This window comes from Suncus etruscus, chromosome 1 (genome assembly GCF_024139225.1).
Source record: "Suncus etruscus isolate mSunEtr1 chromosome 1, mSunEtr1.pri.cur, whole genome shotgun sequence".
NCBI classification, from domain to species: domain Eukaryota; kingdom Metazoa; phylum Chordata; class Mammalia; order Eulipotyphla; family Soricidae; genus Suncus; species Suncus etruscus.
The window spans coordinates 192,952,663-192,976,930 of record NC_064848.1 but is presented as its reverse complement, the minus strand read 5'-3'; the positions used below and the strand labels follow the sequence as shown (position 1 = coordinate 192,976,930).

At 42.0% G+C, this 24,268-nt stretch overlaps 1 protein-coding gene across 2 annotated transcripts in view; it reads left to right on the top strand.

Annotated features, from left to right (window-relative positions):
- NSF (N-ethylmaleimide sensitive factor, vesicle fusing ATPase) overlaps positions 1 to 24,268 on the top strand; it is a 151,380-nt gene that overhangs the window by 30,022 nt on the left and 97,090 nt on the right. For both annotated transcript variants that reach the window (XM_049779079.1, XM_049779078.1), the window contains exons 5-8: positions 3,726 to 3,892; positions 8,957 to 9,064; positions 9,956 to 10,031; positions 14,175 to 14,330. In XM_049779079.1, the coding sequence (XP_049635036.1) occupies positions 3,726 to 3,892; positions 8,957 to 9,064; positions 9,956 to 10,031; positions 14,175 to 14,330 (507 nt within the window). The remainder of the gene's footprint in view (positions 1 to 3,725; positions 3,893 to 8,956; positions 9,065 to 9,955; positions 10,032 to 14,174; positions 14,331 to 24,268) is intronic.

Genomic DNA, 24,268 nt, shown 5'->3' with positions numbered 1-24,268 from the left:
AGGTTCCATCCTCAGCATCCCTGAGCCCCACCAGGTGTGATTCCTGAACACAGAGCCAGGAATAAACCCTGAACACCACTGCGTACACCTGAACACCACTGGAACACAAAAAACACACATACACAACTATATATAGATGCACATGTATGTCTGTTTATACATACATGCATATAATATTACAGCATTGTTTTGAAGCAAATCAGCATTTTATTTTTTTCACTACTCCTCTCAGTGCAATGTCAGCCTATTCCTGACTCAGTGCTAAAAACTTACTCTCAGCATTGCTGGGCACCATGTGGTGCTGGAGATTGAGCCTGAGCCTTCTGCCTTCAAGTATGCAGCACTCCAGCATTTTTTTTCTTGGTTTTTGGGTCCCACCCAGCAGCGCTCAGGGGCCACTCCTGGCTCTATGCTCAGAAATCGCCCCCGGAAGACTCGGGGAACCATATGGGATGCTGGGATTCAAACCACCGTCCTTCTGCATGTAAGGCAAACACCTTATCTCCATGCTATCTCTCAGCCCCACTCCAGCCTTTGACCCAACCTCATCCTACTCAACAATGTATCTTAATTAAATATGGATTAAGTTCTGAAGAGTCTTTTGTTTTTGTGGTGCCCCCAAAACTAAAAAAAAAAAAATGTACAGAAGTGGAGACAGGCAGAGACTATTCTAAAACTTGTAACTGAGACTTAACTTTTTGTGTTGTTTTTGAAAATGTTTATTTAAAATATTTTTATTAATTTTTTTTCTGTGTCACACATGGTTGTGCTCAGGGGTTACTCCTGCTCTATTCTCAGGAATCACTCCTGCCATGCTCGAGGGACCATATGAGATGCTGGTGATTGAATCTGGGTTGGCTGGGAGCAAGGCAAATGCCCGATCTGCTTGTACTATCACTTCAGTCCTGAAAAATGTTTGTTTATAAAATATGTGGGCTACAAACTAAATACTGAAAAATATGACAGCAATTTATATATGTATATATATATATATATATATATATATATATATATATATATATATATATATATATATATATATATATATATTGGTTTTTGGGCCACATCCGGCGGTGCTCAGGGGTTACTCCTGGCTGTCTGCTCAGAAATGGCTCCTGGCAGGCACGAGGGACCGTATGGGATGCTGAGATTCAAACCAATCACCTTAGGTCCTGGGTCAGCTGCTTGCAAGGCAAACATCGCTGTGCTATCTCTCCGGCCCCAAAAAACCTCTTTTTTTTGGGAGGGGGCACACCTGGCTGCGCTCAGGGGTTACTCCTGGCTCTAAGCTCAGAAATCACCCTGGCAAGCACGGGGGACCATATGGGATGCCGGGATTCGAACCACTGTCCTTCTGCCTGGAAGACTGATGTCTTACCTCCAGGCTATCTCTCCAGCACCCCCAATTTTTTTTTTGGGTGCTCAGGGGTTACTCCTGACTCTATGCTCAGAAATCACTCCTGGCAGGCTCTGGGGACCATATGGGATGCTGGGATTCGAACCACAGTCCTTCTGTGTCTAAGGCAGACGCCTTACCTATGTGCTATATCTCCAGCCCCAATTTCAGGGATTTTTATAGACCATTTTTATGTATAACTCAATCGGCTAGACACTAGGAAAATAATTTTAGGACACAGCATAGAGTATGAAAGTCACTGTAAAGATTAACTTGGTCCATTCTTGTTTTATAGATGTGAAAAATCATAGCACAGAATTAAATGATTAGATTCTTCAAAACTTGAAGAATCTCTTTAAATCTATTTTTAGACTTCTTTGTTATTAGTTTGGTTTGAGGTTTTCTTGTAGTCATTTCATTTGAAAAGTTCATAGAAATAGTGTTAGGTGCTGTTGATACAAAGATGAGTTAAAAACATGTCCTTGGGTCCGGAGAGATAGCACAGCGGTGTTTGCCTTGCAAGCAGCCGATCCAGGACCAAAGGTGGTTGGTTCGAATCCCGGTGTCCCATGTGGTCCCCTGTGCCTACCAGGAGCTATTTCTGAGCAGACAGCCAGGAGTAACCCCTGAGCACTGCCGGGTGTGCCCCCCCCCCCGAAAAAAAAAAAAAACCAACATGTCCTTGTGGGGCTAGAGCAATAGTAGGTAGGTGGAACATTTGCCTAGCATGCGGCCAACCTGAGTTGAACTGGATTTGACCCTGCCAGGAGTAATCTTTCAGTACAAAACTGGGTATGGCCCAAAAGCCTAATAATAAAAACAAAACCAAAAACATGACTTTGTAGGGCCAGAGTAATATAGTACAGCAGGTAGTTTGCCTTATGTGCATCCATGCCGGGTTCAATTTATAGGATTCCATATGTTCCCCAAAGCCCTTATAGAAGTAAAATCTGAGCACTGCCCCAAACAAATAAAACCCCAAACCTATCACCATATACTGTTCTATATGTTGTGGTTCTAATTTGTATATTTTTTAGGGGATTGGGTGGCATCCAGCTGTGCTCAGGGCTTACTCCTGGGTCTGCATTCAGGGATCATTCCTGTGGATCTTAAGGGACTATATGGGGTGTTGCAGGTCAAGCCCTGGTCAGCTTGTACATGGCAAGTGCCCTACCTGCTATACTATCTTTATTTTGGGGGGGGGCACACCCATTTGACGCTCAGGGGTTACTCCTGGCTATGTGCTCAGAAATCGCCCCTGGCTTGGGGGGACCATATGGGACACCGGGGGAATTGAACCGCGGTCTGTCTACTTGCAAGGCAGTCACCTTACCTCTAACGCCACCTTCCCGGCCCCAATCTTTATAGTTCCTCTCTTGTATTCATTTTTTTTGGGGGGGGGGAAATCACACCCAGTGTTACTCCTGGAATGTTCTGAGAATCATGGGTTACCAGGAATTGAGCCCAGGTCAGTCACATGCAAGGCAAATGCCCTACCTGCTTTGCTGTGCTATTCCTCTGGCTCCTCTTATATTCTTGAATGGAGTAATACAATGTTTAGCAACTACCTTAGTATTTGAAAAAAAAAAAGACCAATTCTAAATTACTTGTAGCAAAAGTCATCTAGTAAACATTGTTTCTCAAGCCATTTGTTCATATACTTATTTACCTATCTGTGTCTATTTCTGGTACCATAATTTCATTAAAGCAAGAGTCCATGCACCTTTCAACTTACCTCCGACTAGAGTCAAGAGAGATTTCTTATTTGGAAATAACATGCCATCCAAACTCCATTGGAATGTGTGTGTGTGTGTGTGTGTGTGTGTGTGTGTGTGTGTGTGTGTGTGTTGGGAGTTGGAGACTGTGGTGAGGAGTAAAAGAGTATTGTTAGATACATTCATTCAATGGATTCAGATGGTCTAGAAGCATTGCTGTTATTCCTGGAAATAGCATGCCATCCAAACTCCATTGGAACACGTGTGTGTGTGTGTGTGTGTGTGTGTGTGTGTGTGTGTGCGCGCACGCGCGCATGGATTGTGGGCTGTGAGTTGGGTGAGGAGTAAAAGAGTATTGTTAAGTACATTTCATGGATTCAGATGATCTAGAAGCTCTGCTGTTATTCCTGGAAGAATTTTTACTCATATACCCCTCCAGTGAAACTGTAGAAGCCTCTTTGGTCAAGTTCTGTTAAGATTTATTCACTTGGAAAAGTTTGGAACATAATAAATATCTGGTGTCCCTGAGTTGATTGTGTGTGTGTGTGTGTGTGTGTGTTTGTTTGTTTGTTTGTTTGTTAGTTTGTTCTTAAATGTTTCTTTTTCCATTCTAGTATCCTTATATACATTCGACAAGGCCAAACAGTGTATTGGCACAATGACCATCGAGATCGACTTCCTGCAGAAAAAAAGCATTGACTCCAACCCTTATGATACTGATAAGATGGCAGCAGAGTTTATTCAGCAGTTCAACAACCAGGCATTCTCCGTGGGGCAGCAGGTAGTCTTGCATTTCCTTTTATTCCATGGACTTGATAGAAAGTCATTCCACCCCTCTGTTGTCCAAAATTATTTATGAACCGTTAAATGCAAGATAGGTGATGGCATGTGAGGGAGAGAGATGTTCTTGTTGAGCCTTTGAAAATCTACACAGAGATATCTATAGCATCTTTTAGGCCACACTATCACGTGTAATAACCCCGGCTTTTTGTTGTGATTTCTGTTAGGTGGGGATCACGGTAGGAATACTGCTTCTCACATTCTTTCCTTGTTGTGCCATGATGTTTTATTGTGGGTTGTCTTTTTCTTTTTCTGACTTATGTCTATGAAAAAGTAGTTTTGTTGTTGTTGTTGTTGTTATTGTTGTTGTTTTGGTTTTTGGATCACACCCAACAGCGCTCAGGGGTTACTCCTGGCTCTGTGCTCAGAAATCGCTCCTGGCAGGCTTGGGGGACCATATGGGATGCTGGGATTCAAACCATTCATTGTCCTTCCTGGATCAGCTGTGTGCAATGCAAATGCCCTACCATGGTGCTCTCTCTCTGGCCCAATGGAAAAGTAGTTTAAATTTAAGTTATGAGCCTCTTTTTGAAAAAAAAAAATTTTTTTTTTGAGGGGTGGGGTTGGGAGGCAGGTAGGGCATTGGTCTTGCACATGACTGACTCAGTTTTTTTTTTTTTTACCATACTCAGTGATGTTCAGGGGGTTACTCCTGACTCTGCACTCAGGAATCACTTCTGGCAGTGCATGGGGGACCATATGGGATGCTGGGGATTAGACCTGGATTGACCTGGATTGACTGCGTGCAAGGAAAACACCCTGAACTATCATTCCAGCCCCACCTATACATATATGTGTATATATATATATATATATATATATATATATATATATATATATATATATGTTTTAGGTTTTTCATCGAAGCCTCAGAGACCAGATTTTCTCTCCTTTAAATTGATATTGTTGGGGCCCAGAGCAATAGTACAACAGTAGAGCATTTGCCTAGCACATGGCTGACCCGGGATGGACCCAAATTCGATTTCTGGCATCCCATATGGTCTCGGAGCCTGCCAGGGTTGATTTCTGAGCACAGAGCCAGGAGTAGCCTCTGAGCACTATGGGTGTGACCCAAAAACAAACAAACAAACAAACAAAAAGATATTGCTGGGGTCAGAGTGATAGTACAGCAGGCCAGGCACTTGCTTTGCATGTTGCCAACTCGGATTCCTTGCATCCTGAGCACTGCCAGGAGTGATTCCTGAATACAGAGCCAGAAATAATCCCTGAGCATCACTGGGTGGGATCATAACATAAAACAAAAAAAGAAAGATATCACTGATAATACCCTTTTTGATTTATTTTGGATTAAAAAATTTTTTTTATATTTGGGTCACACTCTGCAGTGCTCAGGGGTTACTCCTGGCTCTGTGCACTCAGAAATCACTCCTGCCAGGCTCGGGAGACCATATGGGATGCCGGAATTCGAACCACTGTCCTTCTGCATGCAAGGCAAACACTCTGCCTCCATGCTATCTCTCAGGCCCTTATTTTGGATTTTTTTTTGGGGGGGGGGCCATACCTGGTGATGCTCAGGGGTTACTCCTGGTTCTCTGCTCAGAAATCACTCCTGGCAGGCACGGGGGACCGTATGGGATGCCAAGATTCGAACCACCATTGGTCCTGGGTCAGTGCTTGCAAGGCAAACGCGCTACTGCTGTTCTATCTCTCCAGCCCCTTATTTTGGATTTCTTAGTGCATATATTACTAAACTCTATGAAGAAATTTTTTTTTTTTTTTTGGTTTTTGGGCCACACCCGGCGGTGCTCAGAAATAGTTCCTGGCAGGCATGGGGGACCATATGGGACACCAGGATTTGAACCAACCACCTTTGGTCCTGGATCGGCTGCTTGCAAGGCAAACGCCGCTGTGCTATCTCTACGGGCCTCTATGAAAAAATTTTATTCTTTTTGTTTGCTCTACTACTGACCTGTCTCAGGCCTCCAGAGAGTTTGTTCTTTTAAAATTTCACTTAAAAATTAGAAAAATATTTAAGCACAGTGGCTTACAAAACTGTTAATGATAGAGTTTCATGCATAATAAATTTCATTTTTAAAAATGTGAATTCATACAGTTTACCTATAAATAATCAGTACTCCTTTGGCCTTACCATTATACTCGGCTCCTCTGTCATTCTTCTCATTCCTTCCTCCTCCTATTGCTCAGTAGCTGATGTTTGCCAAAGGTGGGCCTAGACCCCTAGGGTGCCCTGGAACCCTCTCAGAGGATTTGCAAAGTCAAATATGGTATTTTCATGTGAATACCAAACTTTTTTTTCCTGCCTCCTCTCAGGCGCATGATGGGCGTTTTGCTTATGTTGCTGTGGGCCAGTGCACATGTCTCTGCTGCGGCACAAGTGTGGGTCCTGCTCTGTTCTGCTGGACCTGACATTAAGTTTTGCAGCCTGTGACAGCCCTGTGTGTCCCACTTAGAGCTTCATTTGAGAAGACAGATGGGTTTTGCTAAATGGGGAATGTTTTACCGATACTTATGCTTAGTGGTTATTTGCCATTTTAAAATGAACAGATGTAAGGTTTTGTTCTAATTCCTGGTATGGATGATATCAGTAGATATAATCCATCTAAACCAAAGGCGCTTAAGGATTCTGAAGAATTCATTTTATAATTTATTAAAAATTTGGATGGTGGTTTGGGTCAGACCTGGCAGTGCTTAGGAATCATGCTTGGCTCTATACTTGGGGAGTGCTCCTAGAAAGTCTCGGGCACCTGTGGCACCAGGGAGCTATTAAGGGCTGGCCACATACATGGCACATACCTTAATCCCTGGGTCATCTTTCTGGGCCCCTCAGAAATTTTAGGCATTTTAGCAGATCGGGAGACCAGAAAGCCTGAGAATTCCTGTGTGAACCCTCCTGGTTGCTAAAGACTCACCTGGCCTGCCCCTACAGTATCTTAGAGGACTGAGCTGTGAGAGGGGTAGGAGAGAAGAGCTACAGATGAAGAACATCTGGAAGAACAAGGCTCTCAGGGTCATACCAATGCATATATTATAGCATCATGTTATATTATACATCATGCTACTGGTAAATGGGAAAGAATATAGCACATTTTTCTCCCTCCTCTCCTCCTCCCCTGCCCTCCCCTTCTGTTTCCCTTTTCTTCCCTTCCCTTTTCTCTTCCCTTTGTTATTACATTGGGGAGATGGTTCAAACTGCATGACATAGCACCCTTTTGAGCAGCACTATGAATGATTCCTAAGCATGGAGCCCAGAATAGCAACTCAGAAATGTTGGGTGTAGCCCAAATCCCCCTACTCTCCCCCCCCCCCCCGAAAACCAAAACAAACTAGTGAACTTTAGAAGAAAATTGGCGTGAACCTTAGAGATTTTATCATGTGAAATCATCTTGCATACCAAGAATTTTAGATCTAGAGACGTAACAGATTATACAGTCTGGGGCCTGGGTGAGACAGGAGCCCACGAGTCAATCGTTTGATTGTTTAAGCAGAGACCTATTGGACTCTGAATGTGTGCCAGCCAAGTGGGTCAGTAGTGGACAAACTCCATGCAATTTCTGCTCTCGATGAGCTTACCTCCTGAGTGAGGGAATGGGGAGCCTGCAGAGCCACATGCCTTGATTTTCTGTGACCAGTTTGCTGCTGCAGCAGATTCCATGCACCTATGGCTCTGCATAAGGTCTGAGAAAAACTCCAAGAGCACAGTTAGCTGCTGATTTGTTGGCTCCCTGCTCATTCCTCTTGGAGCCAGGGAGCTTCTTTCTGGTTTTTATTTATTTGGGGGCCATGTCTGGCAATGCTCAGGCTTACTCATTGCTCTGAGCTCAGGGATCACTCATAGCAGTGTCAGCTTCCTTTTGGATTTCTGCACAGTTGGAGTGAAAGATGTGCTCGGATTTTCTAGCCAGACTTCATTTTCATTGTCTCCTTAGCTTGAGTGTTTTACCAGAAAATGCCTAGGAGAAAGCTTTAATAGACAACGCTTTGGTATTTGTGGTAGTTAAAAGCCCACAAACGTGAATCTATAAGCCCATCAAAGGAAATCCTCTGCAATACAGAGAAAAGTAAATATCTTACCCCGGGGCTGGGAGGTGGCGCTAGAGGTAAGGTGTTTGCCTTGCAAGTGCTAGCCAAGGAAGGACCGCGGTTCGATCCCCCGGCGTCCCATATGGTCCCCCCAAGCCAGGGGCAATTTCTGGGTGCTTATCCAGGAGTAACCCCTGAGCATCAAATGGGTGTGGCCCCAAACACCAAAAAAAAAAAAAAAAAAATCTTACCCTGAATCACTATTCAAAGTAGTTATTCCTCTTATACTTTACCCATCATATTTACTATTATCACCTCACACATAGCCTGGTTTGCTCGTCAAAAGTTTTGAATTCAAACCAGAGGGAAGAAGGACTGAGCATTCAGAAGCTCTCTCTGTGCTTGTGGAACTGGCATTTTGCATTGGTTGTCAGGAAGCTTCAGTGTGGGGGTCACTGGAAGGGGGTTTAAAGCATCTACTGCCACTTTGGGTTCTTTGTTTAGCCTCTCTTCAGATCTCAGCATCCTCACTAGTAAAATGGGGGAATGTTTTCTGACTGCATGAGAGCAGTGAGTAGTATTATATGGCTTCTGTTATATGGTGTGAGACAAATACTAAATGAATGGTGCTTCCATTTTTCTTTCATTATTTACATGGGTAGTTTTGTCTGTAGAACAGATTTGAGAGAGAAATAAAGGAGAAAGTTGCTTTCCTCTTGTTTCCCCTCCCTTTTCCTTTCTCTCTTTTCTTTTCATTTTTTTTTTTTTGGTAGGTGGTCATGCTAATGGTGCTCAGGGGCTACTCTGACTCCAAACTCAGGGATCACAATTCCTGGTGGTGCCTGAGATCAAACTTGGGTTATCTGTGTTCAAGGCAAGCACTGTGTACTTCCACTCCAGTCCAAAGTCTTTTCTGCATTTGGAGAGCATTGGTGACGAAGTGAGAGTGAAGCCATTAAACCACAAAATGATTTTTTTTTCCTTTTGCCTCTCTTCTATGTAGCTTGTGTTTAGCTTCAACGAAAAGCTATTTGGCTTGGTGGTAAAAGACATTGAAGCCATGGACCCTAGCATCTTGAAGGGAGAGGCTGCATCAGGGAAAAAACAGAAGGTATGTTTTATTCTGACCTTTATTGGATGATTTTAGCCATGCAAATTAATATATTTTCCTAGCCCTTTTCTTCTCTTATGTGATATACAATCTTTGATGACTTTTTTTGATAGTTTTTTGGGTGTGATTGCCAGGAATTGCCAAATAAAATTAAAAAATTAGAATAGTAGGAAGAAAAAATATATTTTTATAACTGGTGCTGGCATTATTAGTAAAATATAGCAAAAATATTTGAGGGTCTTATAGTAGATTGAAATTTGCATATGCCACAATCCTGATTGAATGCAGCTGTTTGTTATAGATAAGTAGTAAAAGCAAAGATATTGAGAAGTAATGGCATTGAGATGAAGAGTCAGATAGTAGAAGGTAGTTGAGAAAAGTAACTTAAATGATAGGTTGGATGATTTTTTTGTTTGTTTTTTATTTTTTGGGCCACACCAGGTAACGCTCAGGGGTTACTTCTGGCTGTGTGCTCAGAAATCGCTCCTGGCTTGGGGGACTATACAGGATGCCAGGAGATTGAACTGCAATCTGTCCTAGGTCAGCACGTGCAAGGCAAATGCCCTACCACTTGTGCCACCGCTCCAGCCCCAGATGATTTTTTTTTTTTTTTTTTGGTTTTTGGGCCACACCTGCTCAGGGAATACTCCTGGCTCAGAAATAGCTCCTGGCAGGCACGGGGGACCATATGGGACACCGGGATTCGAACCAACCACCTTTGGTCCTAGATCGGCTGCTTGCAAGGCAAATGCCGCTGTGCTATCTCTCCGGGCCCCCAGATGATTTTTTTTAAATGCATAGTGAGACCTCATTTTCCCTTGAGTTTTGGCCTTGTTTTGTTAAGTTTAGAAGTTTGGTATTAGACTAACTAATTATTATCTTTCTATATAGATTGAAGTAGGATTGGTCGTTGGAAACAGTCAAGTTGCATTTGAAAAAGCAGAAAATTCATCCCTCAATCTTATTGGTAAGATTTACAGTGTTTATTAAACTTACTTAAATAAAGCTTTAGTCAGGGGGTCTCAAACTCAATTTACCTGGGGGCCGCAGGAGGCAAAGTCAGGGTGATCCTTGAGTGTAAAGTCAGTAGTAAGCCTTGAACATTGGGGGGTGTGACCCAAACAACTAAAACAAAACAAAACAAAAAAAGATTCCTCTAGGGCAGGGCCACAAAATGTTGTACAGAGGGCCGTTTGCAACCCATGCCGCGAGTTTGAGACCCCTGGTTAGAACATTCCAAATGACATGAAGATACCTGTGGTGTTGTCTGTGAGTCAGCTGCAGTGGTTTTCTGGTGGGGAGTAAGATCAAGAGCACTGCCTCTAAGGAGATGGGATGCAAATTTGGGGCATTGGACATTTTGCACATGGTCCTGCTGGAGGAAAATGGTTTAAAACCATCCCTGGATTAGCATTTTCCAGTACAGATAAAATGTGAGCCCCATATGTTGTTTTTCATTTCCCTGTAATACATTAAAAATAAGCAAAAAATAATTTTTTAGCTTTAGCTTTGAAGTAAAATGAGGTTTATAAGAGATTTGCCAATACAGTTCAGTTTCTCTCTATCCTCTACCAGCTCCTTCTGATTTCTCATCTAAAATAACCTTAGAGCAGTTATCAAAACTCATTTATCCTCTCTCTCCCCTCTCCCCTCTCTCCTCTTCTCTCTCCCCTCTCCTCTCCTCCCTCCTTTCCCCTCTCCCCTCTCTCTTCTCCTCTCTCCCCTCTCTCCTCTTCTCTCTCCCCTCTCCTCTCCTCCCTCCTTTCCCCTCTCTCATCCTCTCCCCTCTCCCGGTCTCCTCTCCTCTCTCCCCTGTCTCCTCTTCTCTCTTCCCTCTCCTCTCCTCCCTCCTTTCCCCTCTCCCATTCTATCCCCTCTCCCATCCTCTCCCCTCTCTCCTCTCCTCTCTCCCCTCTCTCCTCTTCTAATAGAAAAAAAAACTCATTTATCGGGTTAGGTGGCTTCTTTTGCTTTGTTTTGAGGCTACACCCAGTGATGCTAGGTTACTCAAGGCTTTGTACTCAGGAATCACTCCTGGTGGGCTCAGGGGACTATAGGGGACACTGGGGACAAAACTTAAAGCTTGCTGTCCTCTCTCTTGCCCTTTTTATGTAGCTTCTAGCTGCAGACGAGTCAGATCTGGCCAGTTTCCCCACTGCATCTTTTTTTTTTTTTCTGTTCTAGGATCAAACACAAAAACCCCACATTCCCTTGAGTTGTCAGTGCCCGTAGTCTCCTTCAGTTTCTGGCTGTCTCTCCTGCTTTTGGGAATGTGGGATTTTGGAGACTGCCCTCCGCTGGTCATGTGTTCAGTGTCATCCTGGCTTCACTTCTGTTCACAGCTGGCAGAGGGGGGAATGTGCAGTTAAAGCCCATCGGCAGATTCATAGATCAGCCCTGCACTCCGGGCTCAGCCCTGCTCTTAGTATATTAATGAAGATTGGCCTGTAGGAATAGCAGTTCCCCAGAGTGATGATGTGATTAACTGCGTGCTTTCCGTTTTTGTTGGCTTTAACTTTGTCAATGTCTACCCAGTAGAAAGTAGAGAAATTTCATTGGTTACACATCATCATATTCAAGGCCATTTCACTTTATTGGGTATATGACCTTTCCCCCCTTGATCCATATTTATCATTTGCTTATTTTCTTTGTTTTATTATATAATTGCTTTATTTAAGCATCATGATTGCAAAATTGTTCATGGTTGAGTTTCAATCACAGATACATCACGCTTTACCAGTGCACATTTTCCACCATCAATGCCCCCAGTTTCCTTCCACCCACTCACTCTTTTTTTTTAGACACTTTCATTAGCACTGTTGTTAATAAAGGGTACCATGCATTATCACTTTATCCCCTTAAGCACCCAGTTCTTGTTCAGAGTGGTCAGTTCCAACTATCACTGTCACAGTGGACCATTTACCACCCTAATAGCACTTACTGCTCTTTTTGACACGCTTCCCACCATGGACCAGTCCTCCTGATCCTCATCTTTTTTGTCTCTAGATATTATTATTATTGTTATTATTATTTTTTGTTTGTTTGTTTGTTTTTTTGTTTTTGGGCCACACCCGGTGATGCTCAGGGCTTACTCCTGGCTATGCGCTCAGAAGTCGCTCATGGCTTGGGGGACCATATGGGACACTGGGGGATCGAACCGCGGTCCGTCCTAGGCTAGCACTGGCAAGGCAGACACCTTACCTCTAGCGCCACCACCCTGCCCCTCTGGATATTATTATTATACTATTTTTTATTTTTTCTTATATGCTACTCACATAAATTTTACTCCTTATTTTCTTAATTATATAATAAAATATTTATGGACTATGGATGGGCACACTAAAATTTTTAGATCTAGTTCAAGATCATTTATAATTTGTTCTTTCAACCTTATAAGAAATATACCTCTACAGCAGAATTTTGAGTGATTGGTTTTTATGACTTTAGGACATAACATAATCTATTATTTATCTCATACTTCCTTTGTATTTTATATTTCTATATATATTTTGTATATTTTATCTCAAGAAAGTTACATTACTTTTTGCCTTTTTTCTTTTGTTTTCACCATCAAGTGTTGATTTTTATTAATTTTTTAATTAAAAATTTTTTTTCTTAATACCTGACAGTGCCTTGGTGGCTCTTCGGGAGCTGTGTGGTGCCAGGGATCAACCTGGGCCTCCTTTATGCAAAGCGTGTGTTTTCTAGTCCATTGAGCAATCTGACCCCAATTTTTATTGTTTTTTTTTTTTTTTTGGCCATACTTGGTTGTGCTCAGGGCCAGGGATCACTCCTGGTGTTCACAATAGGACATACACACAGACATAGGCACACAGACAGACCGACAGACAAACAGACAGACAGACAGATACACACACACACACACACACACACACACACACACACACACACACACGTACAGACACACACAATGCCAGGGATCAAGCCCTGGTCAACCACATGCAAGGCAAACGTCCTACCCGCTATACTATCTCTCTGGCCCCTGACCCTAATTTGAAAAAATTTTTTTTCTTTTAATAGGGACCACACTTTTATATATATATATATATATATATATATATATATATACATACACAAACACACACAGAGTGGTGTATGTGGAAGGGAGAATGAAATACTAGAGCTCCAACTTTGCTTTTCTATGAATATTTCTATGTAATTTGCACAAAGCAATGGTAGATTTTTTTTTTTTTTTTCTGTCAAAAAATTGTGATTTAGCATGAAACCACTTTGGGCACAAGAGGGCAGTAGAGTCTAAGGAAAATATTTCGATCTCTATAAAGGATGTTAAATCTGTAAAATTCGAACCATAAATTATGGAGAATAAATTTTTCCAGTACAATACAATTTTTTTCTGATTAAAACTTTTTTATTTATTTTTTATTTTTATTCTTTAAAATATTGCCTCTTTTTTTCCACAGTAGACTGTACTAAGGCACTTCATTCTTTGAGATAGTTCATGTGCTACTCTTGAATTACTTTAGGTGGCACTGTGTCATCTAAATTAGAACATTTCAACTTGCAGTATGTGAAAACATGGAATTTGAAATCATTAAAATCTTGAGCATGATTTTAGACTTGATGTCTACAGTGAAGAAAAGTCAATAAGATGCCAAACTCACTAGTTGCATCTTCTCAGACTGAGGGGTCAGATTCCAATCACAAGATCATCGAGAGAAATAAGTGTTTGAGTACATTCGTTTTAGTATGAACCACTGCATTTTAGTCACATTTCTAGCCCTAGTCTCAGTCTCAATCTTTATCAAACATGAATATGTAAGTTTGTTGTTGTTGTTTTTACCTAGTCAATCACATAGATCCATGAGCTAGTTTGGATCAAAGGTTGGGAAGGTTTCATGGCTCAGTTGTAGCTGCACTGGCCATTCTAAAAGTGTTTATTGGTCCTCAATGTGGGTGAGATGAAGCCTTTGGAGCAGAAATGCCTTCTTAGGACCTTAGCTCCAAGCGTGTGGCTCATTTTTGTGTCTAGAGTAATTTCTTTCTGTCCATTGAGAATGTCCAGGGTCTCTCTTTTTATACTCAGATATGGACTTTTGGCTTCACATTTGATCATCTTTGTTTACTCTAGGTAAAGCTAAAACTAAGGAAAATCGCCAATCTATCATCAATCCTGACTGGAACTTTGAGAAAATGGGGATAGGCGGTCTGGATAAGGAATTTTCAGATATTTTTCGACGGGCATTCGCTTCCCGAGTGTTTCCTCCTGAGATTGTGGAGCAGATGGGTAAGTTTAATAAAGAAGGTTTAATGAAATCTTGTATTTTTTTTTAAAAAAGATGAATATGATGAATAATCTTTGCAGTCATGTTTTGAAATGTGTTTTTCAGACCTGCTAAAGTATTTTTCTGTCTCAACATCTTGAAGTTTTCTTTAAAAAACAAATACTGTTAAACTACTAGAACTTTTATTTTATTTTTTTATTTATATATTTTTTTGTTTTGGGGGCCACACCTGGTGTTGCTCAAGGGTTATTTCTGGCTCGGTGCTCAGAAATCGCTTCTGGCTCGGGGGAACCATATGGGAATCCTGGGATTGAACCCGCATCCGTCCTGGGTCAGCTGTGTGCAAGGCAAACACCCTATCGTAATTACTACTCCAGCCCCTAATCTACTAGAACTTTTAAAATCACATTTAATTTTGCGATGAAACTACAGAAATATTTATAGTTGCTCCATTTTATTCAGTATATTTTTTTGAAGAAAGGATTAGAAATCTCATTTTATTTACTAGCTACAAGTGTTTTTTTCTCTTTTTTTCTATAGAGCATATTTAAAAAAATCCACCTGATTCTAAAGATCCACTGTGGGTTGGAGTTAGCCAGCTGCTAATTATCTGTTAGACTGTGAGATCTGTTCTAATATTAGCGACTGTTTTTCATGGCACCCTGGTGTTACCCAATTAGTACATCTTCATACCTAGTAAATGGATACTTGGCCTGTTTTAAAATTAGATAAGTTTGATCCAAAAAGACAAATGCAGGATACAGTAGGAGTTTCCGTATCATATATACAGAGACAAGCACTATTCATTTATCACTTCCTTTGCGAAGGTTTATGTAATTCATCTGTATGAGGTTGCTCTATTTGCTCTCGTGGATGTGCTGTCGTGACTCTTTTCAAATCCATATCATAGCTTGGGTTGGAATGTGAGCAACAGAATATCTGTCAAAGGAATTTACAACATAACAAGCTCCTGGCAGACTGTTAGTATAAAACAGTATCCAAAAAAAAAAAAAAAAAAAAAAAACACACACACACACACACAAAACCTGAAGGAATAGGAATATATTATTCACCCCATCAGTCTTTATCTTTAAATTGCTACTGGAGATAAAAGTGTATTCATGGTGGGGATAAGAACTGCTTTCCAGGCACTAAGTCCTGATTCTCTCAGAGTCCTATTGTTGGTAGCTTTTCTGCCTGGTTGCTCCCTCTGATAACTCACAGGGCCAGCACACACCTGTTCTCTGGGGAAAGGTCGAGTTTGGAACTGGATTAAGAGAAAATGACAGAGACCCTCATCACCTGAGTTTTGTACACCTTGAATTGGCAATAATCTACTCTTATTTTTTTTTAAATATAAAAGCCAACTCCATTAAAAAAACACCAGAATTTTACTAAGTAAACTAGTAAAATTAAATGGGGTAGGCTAGTCTATTGGTAATATGTATTTTGAGATGCAATAAATTCATAGGTTTTTTTTTTTTTTAAATCAAGATACAGAAATGTTTAACTATTTTGGGGGGGTTCAGAAGCAGAGCAAAAAAGAATAATCATTCTGAGTTATTCAGAACATTTTTTGCTGGTTTTCAAGAGTGAGTCCTGGTCAGAGTCTAATATTGTGTTTCTTTGAACATTTATACTTTCTGATTCAATAAATAGGTAAGTCACTGCTTTTGCTAAAAACAAATTAAATAAAAGCAACCTTATATTTTATTATTTTAGAGCTATATTTTCTAGTTTGGACACTCCCAAGGGCTACTTCAATGGTATTCTGTGCTTTGTTTGGCCCTGTGCATTCAGTCCTGAGAAAGAGTGTTGATTAGGTTGTGACTTTGCCAGTTGCTGTTGAACAGTTTGAAAATTAATCAAAATAGACTTGGATGTGGTGACTTTCCTTTCCTTCCCTTCCCTTTCCATTCTTGTCCTGTCCTCTTTGGTTTTTTGTTTCTTGGACCCCATCTGCTGATTCTCAGGGGTTGCTCCTGGCTGTGCACTCAAGAATCATGCCTGGTGGTACTCAGTGGACCATATGGGTTGCTTAGAAGGATCAATATCTGGTGGGGTACCACCAATGCAAGTGCCTTACCTTACTATCATTCCAGCCCCTGGATTTATCTTTCTAATGTTTATTCCTCGCACCTATTTAGTTATATTTAAAAAATAAATTCTTTCCTTTTAAAACTATTTATGATTTGAGGCTGGAGGGATAGCATAGTGGTAGGGCTTTTGCCTTGCACGCAGGCAATCCAGGACAGACAGCAGTTGGAATCCTGGCATCTCATAATGGCCCCTGTGCCAGGAGCAATTGATTTCTGAGCACAGAGCCAGGGTGGCTGACCCCTGAGTGCCACCAGGTGTGACCCAACACCCCCCCCCCAATTTATGATTTTCTCTCTGACTTTTTTTCATCAAGACACATACTATGCGACTGGAAAGATAGAACAGTAGGTAGTGTACTTGCCTTGCATGTGGCCTACCTAGGTTGGATCCCCTGTACTCCATAACCTGTTCTGAGCCCTACCAGGAGTAAGCCCTGAGCACAACTGGGTGTGGCTCCAAAACAACAGACTGAAAGAAACACATCTATCATTTGGACTTAAAAGACAATAAATAGCTTATATTTGTTTTTGAGTTGTTTGAAAAACAAGAGTCTTCATGTCCTAAAGCTGCTTGTTATTAGGAGGTGGCTGAGCACTGATTCCCTTGCTGCATAAGTTAGTGCAAATTTCCAACAGAGACTTCTTTTCCTTTGAATTTGGGGAGATTACATGGTAGAATGCTTCGTTGCACTCTGAGTAGAATAGAGCTTTGGTCAAAGCTTATAAAAGTAGAAATTGCTACATTTGCTACGAGTTCTTTTTATATATGTATATAGCCCCTGTTCTTTATACTCTGCCACGTAGGGAAAGTTGATTGTTTTCTCCCTCTGTCTCCCCTACCCCAACCCATGTTAACAAACAATAAATATGTTCTGAGAATTCAATTCGACACTAGGAATGATGGATTCATAAAATTTACAATTTTGAAATATAGTGATTAGAGAAGAATTTATGTAGATTGTGAGCGATTTTGCTTTGTGTTGAGGGTTTTTTGTTTGTTTGTTTTTTAGCTTGAAACCAAATTATAAACTTTACCATGGAGCCTAGTGTTATTTCTCCTATAAACATGAATTTTAACTAAATTTATCTTTCTGCTTATGGGAGATCACAAAATAACAAATCAAAATTTTGACCAATGGGCCGGAGAGATAGCACAACAGTGAGGCATTTGCCGTGGACGCCGAAGGACGGTGGTTCGAATCCCGGCATCCCATATGGTCCCCCGAGCCTGCCAGGAGCGATTTCTGAGCGTGGAGCCAGGAGGAACTCCTGAGTGCTGCCGGGTGTGACCCCCCTCCCCCCAAAAATTCTGGCCATTACACTAAGTAATATGAGTTTTTTAGTTTCGCATCTAAAAATTTCTACTAGCAGTGAAACTAAAATCTTGACATGGAATGTTGGATTAGTAGATACAATAGATATGGAATTTATGGAATATTGTCAGTGAGATATGGGAAGACTAAACGACCATTTAGGTACATAATTATGCGATAAAGTTAGTATTCATGAGATAATTTGCACAGAATAAGTATTCCAGTGTTTTTTTGTTGTTTTTTTGGTTTTTGGGCCATACTTGCAGTACTCAGGAATTGCTCCTGGCCTGCACTCAGAAATCACTCCTGGCAGGCTCAGGGGATCATATTGGGTTGTTGGGGATCAAACCTGGGTCTGTCCCAGGTCAGCTGCATGCAAGGCAAATGCCCTAACACTGTGCTATTGCTCTGGCCCCTGTCCTAGAGTTTCTAATGTATTATTTTTTTTTTTGGAAGAACTATCAAATATCTTCTGTATCTCTCCAGTTTTGTTATGTTGGTTTTCTGTTTGTTGTATTTGGGGAGGGGGACAATGGCAGGTATATTCCCAGCAGGCTCAGGGCTTACTCTCTGCTCTGCATTTGGGGATCACTTCTAGCTATGCTCAGGGAACTAGAAGGGGTGGTGAGGATCAAACTTGGATTGGCTTCCTGCAAAACAAGTACTCTACCTGCTCTACCACACTATCTCTCCAGCCCTTTGTTATTTTTTTTCTAGTGTTAAAATCAATGAAAACCTTCTAGGGGCGAAGAAGACACATAAAGCTCTAAAAACCGGGAAAAAAAAACCTTTGTTCAGAAATAGGAAGTAAGGGGCAACTTGAGTTGGGGTTTTGTTTTGGCGATGTCATTTTGATCAGTATACCAGTTATTTTTCCTTTGCCTGTAGAACTTGAACTTGCCCTTGCCCAAGCCCAAGCCCACATGGGGCAACTCTCCTCTGGGAGAATATAAGCCCTGGCACAGAAAACTAGATTTATGCTTGGCACATGGTGGGCAGCATCCCCTCCCACAATAGTAGGTTTTGTTCTGGTGAATAGAAGCATCTTTTGAGTCCTCGAGTAGAAATTTGGAAGTAGAGATGAATGAGCGAACACAGCAACTAACTTATGTCTCCAGGGCACTCAGAGGAATCCCAATGTCTCCTTGGTGCAGGGATATCCCTCACTTACTCCCTTGCAGGCACTATTTTTTTTGGGGGGTGGGACACATACAGCAGTGCTCAGGGGTTACTCCTGACTCTGCACTCAGAATCACTCCTGGCAGGCTTACGGGACCACATGAGATGCCGGGTATTGAACCCAGGCCTGTCTGGGGTCAGCCACATGCAAGGCAAATGCCCTACCGCTGTGCTATCACTTCAGACTCAACCTTGTGTGTACTTTTTGTGAAGTCCTAAAGAGAAAGGATTGACCACCCCAGTTGTTACAACAGCTCTTTTGTTGTCAGAGACTTGAGTCTCTGTACCTTTACTTCACTTTTTAGCATCCAGACTCTAAAGTACAGATGCCCAAGTAGACCATCCAAATCAGGACTTTTCAAAGGGCAGTAGAACCATTGTTAAAAAGAAGTAGTGCCTGTGCTATCATTTTATAACTTTTTCCCCCCTGTGGGTTGGGTGTGAGAGAATCACACATGGTGGACTTACTCCTCCTGATTGTGCTCACGGATCACGATCACTCTTGGTGGGACTCGGGGGATCATACCTGCCTGGCCTGTCAAATTGCCTACCCCTCTGTAATGTGGCTTCGAGCCAATATTGTCATTTTAGAACTCACTTTGCACCTATCCAAGGAAGACCCTTTGGCAGAAGCTGCCCATTTTAGAGCTAGAAGAGAAGGGGTGCAGAGACCCCAGGCTTCTGGGGGATCTGTACCTCATTAAGTATCCAAGACACTAAGTGGGGTGGTTACAGTTTTGTGGCCCTGTTTTCAAAAAATGGATACCGTTTTCAGTACATTTGTTTCAGTCAAACAAAAATCTATATTTTTAGGGTCTTTGGAAACTCTGGGGGAAGGACTCTTTTCTGATAAGGAAAGTTACTTTATGAAGTGGCCCACCTGAGAAGGTAATCACTTACAGAGGCATCTTTCGCATGCTAACAACAGTGTAAATAAAATACAGGGTGGAAGAAAAGGCAGAAAGGTTTTGTGCATGTGCTGTTCGGGTTGGGGGGAGGGAGTTCTTGTGAAGATTAACATAAACACTGACACTCTGAAATGCTTTTCCACACACACTGCCCGCCACCCCCCCACCCCCGCGCCCCCATGAGGAGAGATTGCGATTTAAATGGGGGTTAAGACATCTCCAGGGCTCTGTAAAAGGAACCCTAAGGCTAAAGAGCTTATCTGAAATTTGAAAAAAAAAAAAAAAGAGAAAGAGAGAAAGAAAAAAAGAAAGAAAAAAATTTGAAGCTTTCTGACATTCATCTTTTTCCCTTGTATTAGTCATAACTTGCTTTTCAGCTATATTTTAGGGTTTGAATGCCAACCTGACATCTGCTCAAGTCTGCCTGTAATTTATTAGGAAAGGAAAAGAAAGCAATTGCTCACTAGTTAAGAGATGCAAAGCTTTTCCCCCTTCTGATTTTCCACCAAGTCCTCATAGATGGAGACTTGGATATGAGGAATTTAAAATCTACGCACTTATAAAAATTCTGATTTCACCCAGGTGAATTGGTAGGTTTGTGTTTTATTTTTAATCAGAATAAGGAAATGGCTTATGGCCATGTGATTTCCCAGATCTCTAGAGCAGGTTTTAGAGATAAAGCCTGTACTCTAAATTAAAATCCTATTGGTGTCTTTGTAAATGGAAACTGTTACCTATGAATTAATTTGCACATTGATTTTAAATTAGTTTTTTATTTTTCTTTGGGGCCACACTCAGCAAAACTCAGGGGTTACTCCTGGCTCTGCACTCAGGAAGCATGCCTGGCCGTGCTCAGGAGATCATATGGGACACTGGGGTTGAACCCAGGTCCATCACATGGAAGGTAAATGCCTTACTACTGTACTATCTTGCCCCGATTGTAGATATTTTTTAAGTTAGATTTATTTGTCTTGAATAAAAATAATGTAGCTGTATTAATGAGTCAACTCTATGTAAATTCAGTTGGAATTTTTTTTCATTTAATGATTATTTATCAAAATTAATTGTTGAGGTCAGAGGAATCTCCCAGTGAATTTTTATTTGTTGCCAACTATAGTTGAGTTACTTAAAAATCAAAATAGGAGGGCCAGAGCGATAGCGTAGCAGTACGGTGTTTGCCTTTCACGTGGCTGATCTAGGACGGACCTTGGCTCGATCCCTGGCATCCCCTATGTTGACCCAAAAACAAAACAAAACAAAAAAAAATCAAAATAGGATCACAATGAAGTTGAAGTTTTTAGAAGATATTTTTGTCAGGGGAAGGTTCTTTTTTATTTTTTATTATTTATTTGTTTGTTTGTTTATTTTATTTTTTGTTTTTGGGCCACACCCGGCGGTGCTCAGGGGTTACTCCTGGCTGTCTGCTCAGAAATATCTCCTGGCAGGCATGGGGGACCATATGGAACACCGGGATTCGAACCAACCACCTTTGGTCCTGGATTGGCTGCTTGCAAGGCAAACACCGCTGTGCTATCTCTCCGGGCTCTTTTTTTTTTTTTTATTTTTTAAGCCACATCTAGAGTTCCTCAGGCTTTACTCCTGGCTGGCTCTGCTCAGGGCTTAGGGACTCAGCTGCATGATTTGGTAAACTAATGCTGTATCATTTGGTAAACTAATGCTGTATCATTCCATGTTCATTATGGGGTATGGTGGAGCAAATCTCAAAATGGAATAGCTCTCAATGTATGAATTTATTTCATTTTTTGGGGGGGTCACACCCGGCAGTGCTCAGGGGTTACTCCTGGCTCTATGCTGAGAAATCGCTCCTGGCTGGCTCAGGGGACCATATGGGATGCTGGGATTCAAACCACCTTTCTGCATGAAAGGCAAGCGCCTTATCTCCATGCTATCTCTCTGGCCCCTGAATGTATTTAATTTTATGATATACAAACTAGAAGTAAATGGATTATGAAGTCTCTATGAACACATATTAAATGAAAAAAGAAATTTACTTCTCTGACAGGACTGTTAGAGTAAAAATGTGTTCAGGAGAGTTTTTTCCTTTGTTGTCATAAGCTCACACTTTTTGCGCAAGAGTTTAATCCCTGGCACCTCAGGTCTTCTGAGCCCAGAGCCAGGAGTAGCTGCTGAGCACCATGGGATGTGGTCCCAAAACCAAATAAAAAGAGCAAACGAAAAGACTAGTCCAAACTATTTCTCTTGGTGGTGCCACTATAAGCACTGCATGCCACAGGGGACGAGCTGCCCCACCCCAAGAACAGGTCTGAGTCTGGAGTGAGCCCAGGTGACTGGCCTTGTCCACTGCAAAGATCAAGTCATGAACCTCCGTCCCTTTCCGCATCATAGCGATAGGTCTGAGCCGTTACTTCTCTGAAAGTGAAGACATTTGGATCTAGCCTTTAAAAGCTGGAACAGTAGTATAGTCAGTAGGACACTTGCCTTGCATATGGCAGACCCAGATTTGATTCCCCAGCATTCCATATGGTCCCTGATCCCTGCCAGGAATAATTACTGAGTTCAGATCCAGGAGTAACCCCTGAGCATTACTAGATGTGGCCCAAAAAATCAAAATAAAACACAAAAAAACTGGACTCATTTGAGAGGCAGGAGTGAGGCTGACTGGAGGGAGCATCATCCCAACACATGATGAGCTGTGCTTGAACACCATCATTCTCAACTCCCCAGCCTTTTCCACCTGCAGTCTCTCATGCCTATGCCTCGCGCCGTGAACTGGTCATGTTTTTCTGCTTCATTTGGAGGTGTGGATTGGTGGTGAGGGTGGTAGCTAGTGCTTACCCAGTGCCCTGCTTTGTAAGTGCTTTGTCTCCGTCCATTACCTTGCTGACTCCCCAGGACAGCCTAAGGAGGCCGTGATCTACTGGCCACAGTTTATGGGGAACGAAGCAGGAGAGTTAAGCCTGCCTTGAAAGGGAAGCAGATTCAGTCCCCATGGGGCCAGGTCCACTTCACACCGTGGCCACCTGGCCTAAGCATTCCTCTGCATCATATTGTTGGTTGTTAGTTTATCTGACATCAGTAAAAAGGACCTTCTCAGCCTTGCTTCTGTAGGACCACAGAGACAAGGGGAGCTCAGGCCCAAGGGTTTTCAGCTGTGATGCCATTGGCACTTGGAGCCAGATAAGTATTTGGCAAGGGGGTCTGGCTGCCCTGTGCTTTTTAGGATGGTGAGCAGCAACGCTGGCCTCTCCCTGTTAGATTCCTATCATGCTCCTCGCCTCAGCCCCTAGTCATGACAACCTCAAATATTTCCAGACATTGCCAAATGCTGCTAGGGGCAAAACTGACATTGGCTGAGAACCACTGAGCTACTACTTCTTCTAGATTCTCTTTTTATGCTCACACCTTTAGTTTTTTTTTTTTCTTTCCCTGTGTCTGGGATTGAACCCAGGACCTCACACGTGCAGGGCAAGTCCTTTACCTCTGCACCTGGCTTTGTTTTACAGATGGAGAAATTATGGGCCACATCACTATACCAACCACAGGCAGAAATAGAATTAGAACTTGGCTCTTTGAGTTTAGAAAACAGGGAGGGAAGAGCAGAAATAATGCTCCTGAATGTTTTCAAGGAATCAGTGGCAATTTTGGGAAAAGAGGATCAGATTCATTGGCTGCAGAGCCTGATTTCTTTTCCTTATTTTTTACTTTTTTTTTTTTTTTTGGTTTTTCGGGCCACACCCGTTTGATTCTCAGGGGTTACTCCTGGCTAAGCGCTCAGAAATTGCCCCTGGCTTGGGGGGACCATATGGGATGCTGGAGGATCGAAACGTGGTCCTTTCCTTGGCTAGCGCTTGCAAGGCAGACACCTTACCTCTAGCGCCACCTCTCCAGCCCCTACTTTTTTTATTTTTATTTTTATTTTTGATTTTTGGGTCACTCACACCCAGCAGCGCTCAGGGGTTACTCCTGGCTCTATGCTCAGAAATCGCTTCTGGCAGGCTCAAGGGACCATATGGGATGCTGGGATTCGAACCACCAACTTCTGCATGCAAGGATAGCCTGATTTCTGAACTACTCCTTGGTTACTGAGGGCAGAAGTTAAGAATGAAGTAGTCAAGGGTCAGAGATGTAACTCAGTAGTAGAGCAACTGTAGTCCTGCTGTGCATATGTGAGACCCCGGGTTCTCTCTGTCTCTCTCTGTCTCTCTCTATTTCTCTCTCTCTCTCTCTCTCTCTCTCTCTCTCTCTCTCTCTCTCACACACACACACACACACACAAATACACACACACACACACACACACACAGACAGAGTCAAGCAAAGCCTTGGAGTTTAAGTCAACAAATATCCTGTGATGAGTAAGTAAGCTTCACTTTTTCTTCTTTTAGAATAATTCTCAAAGACATTTACAGAACTTTTGATGCAGTGAAAAGGTTCAGTAGACTTGGACATAATAGGGTTG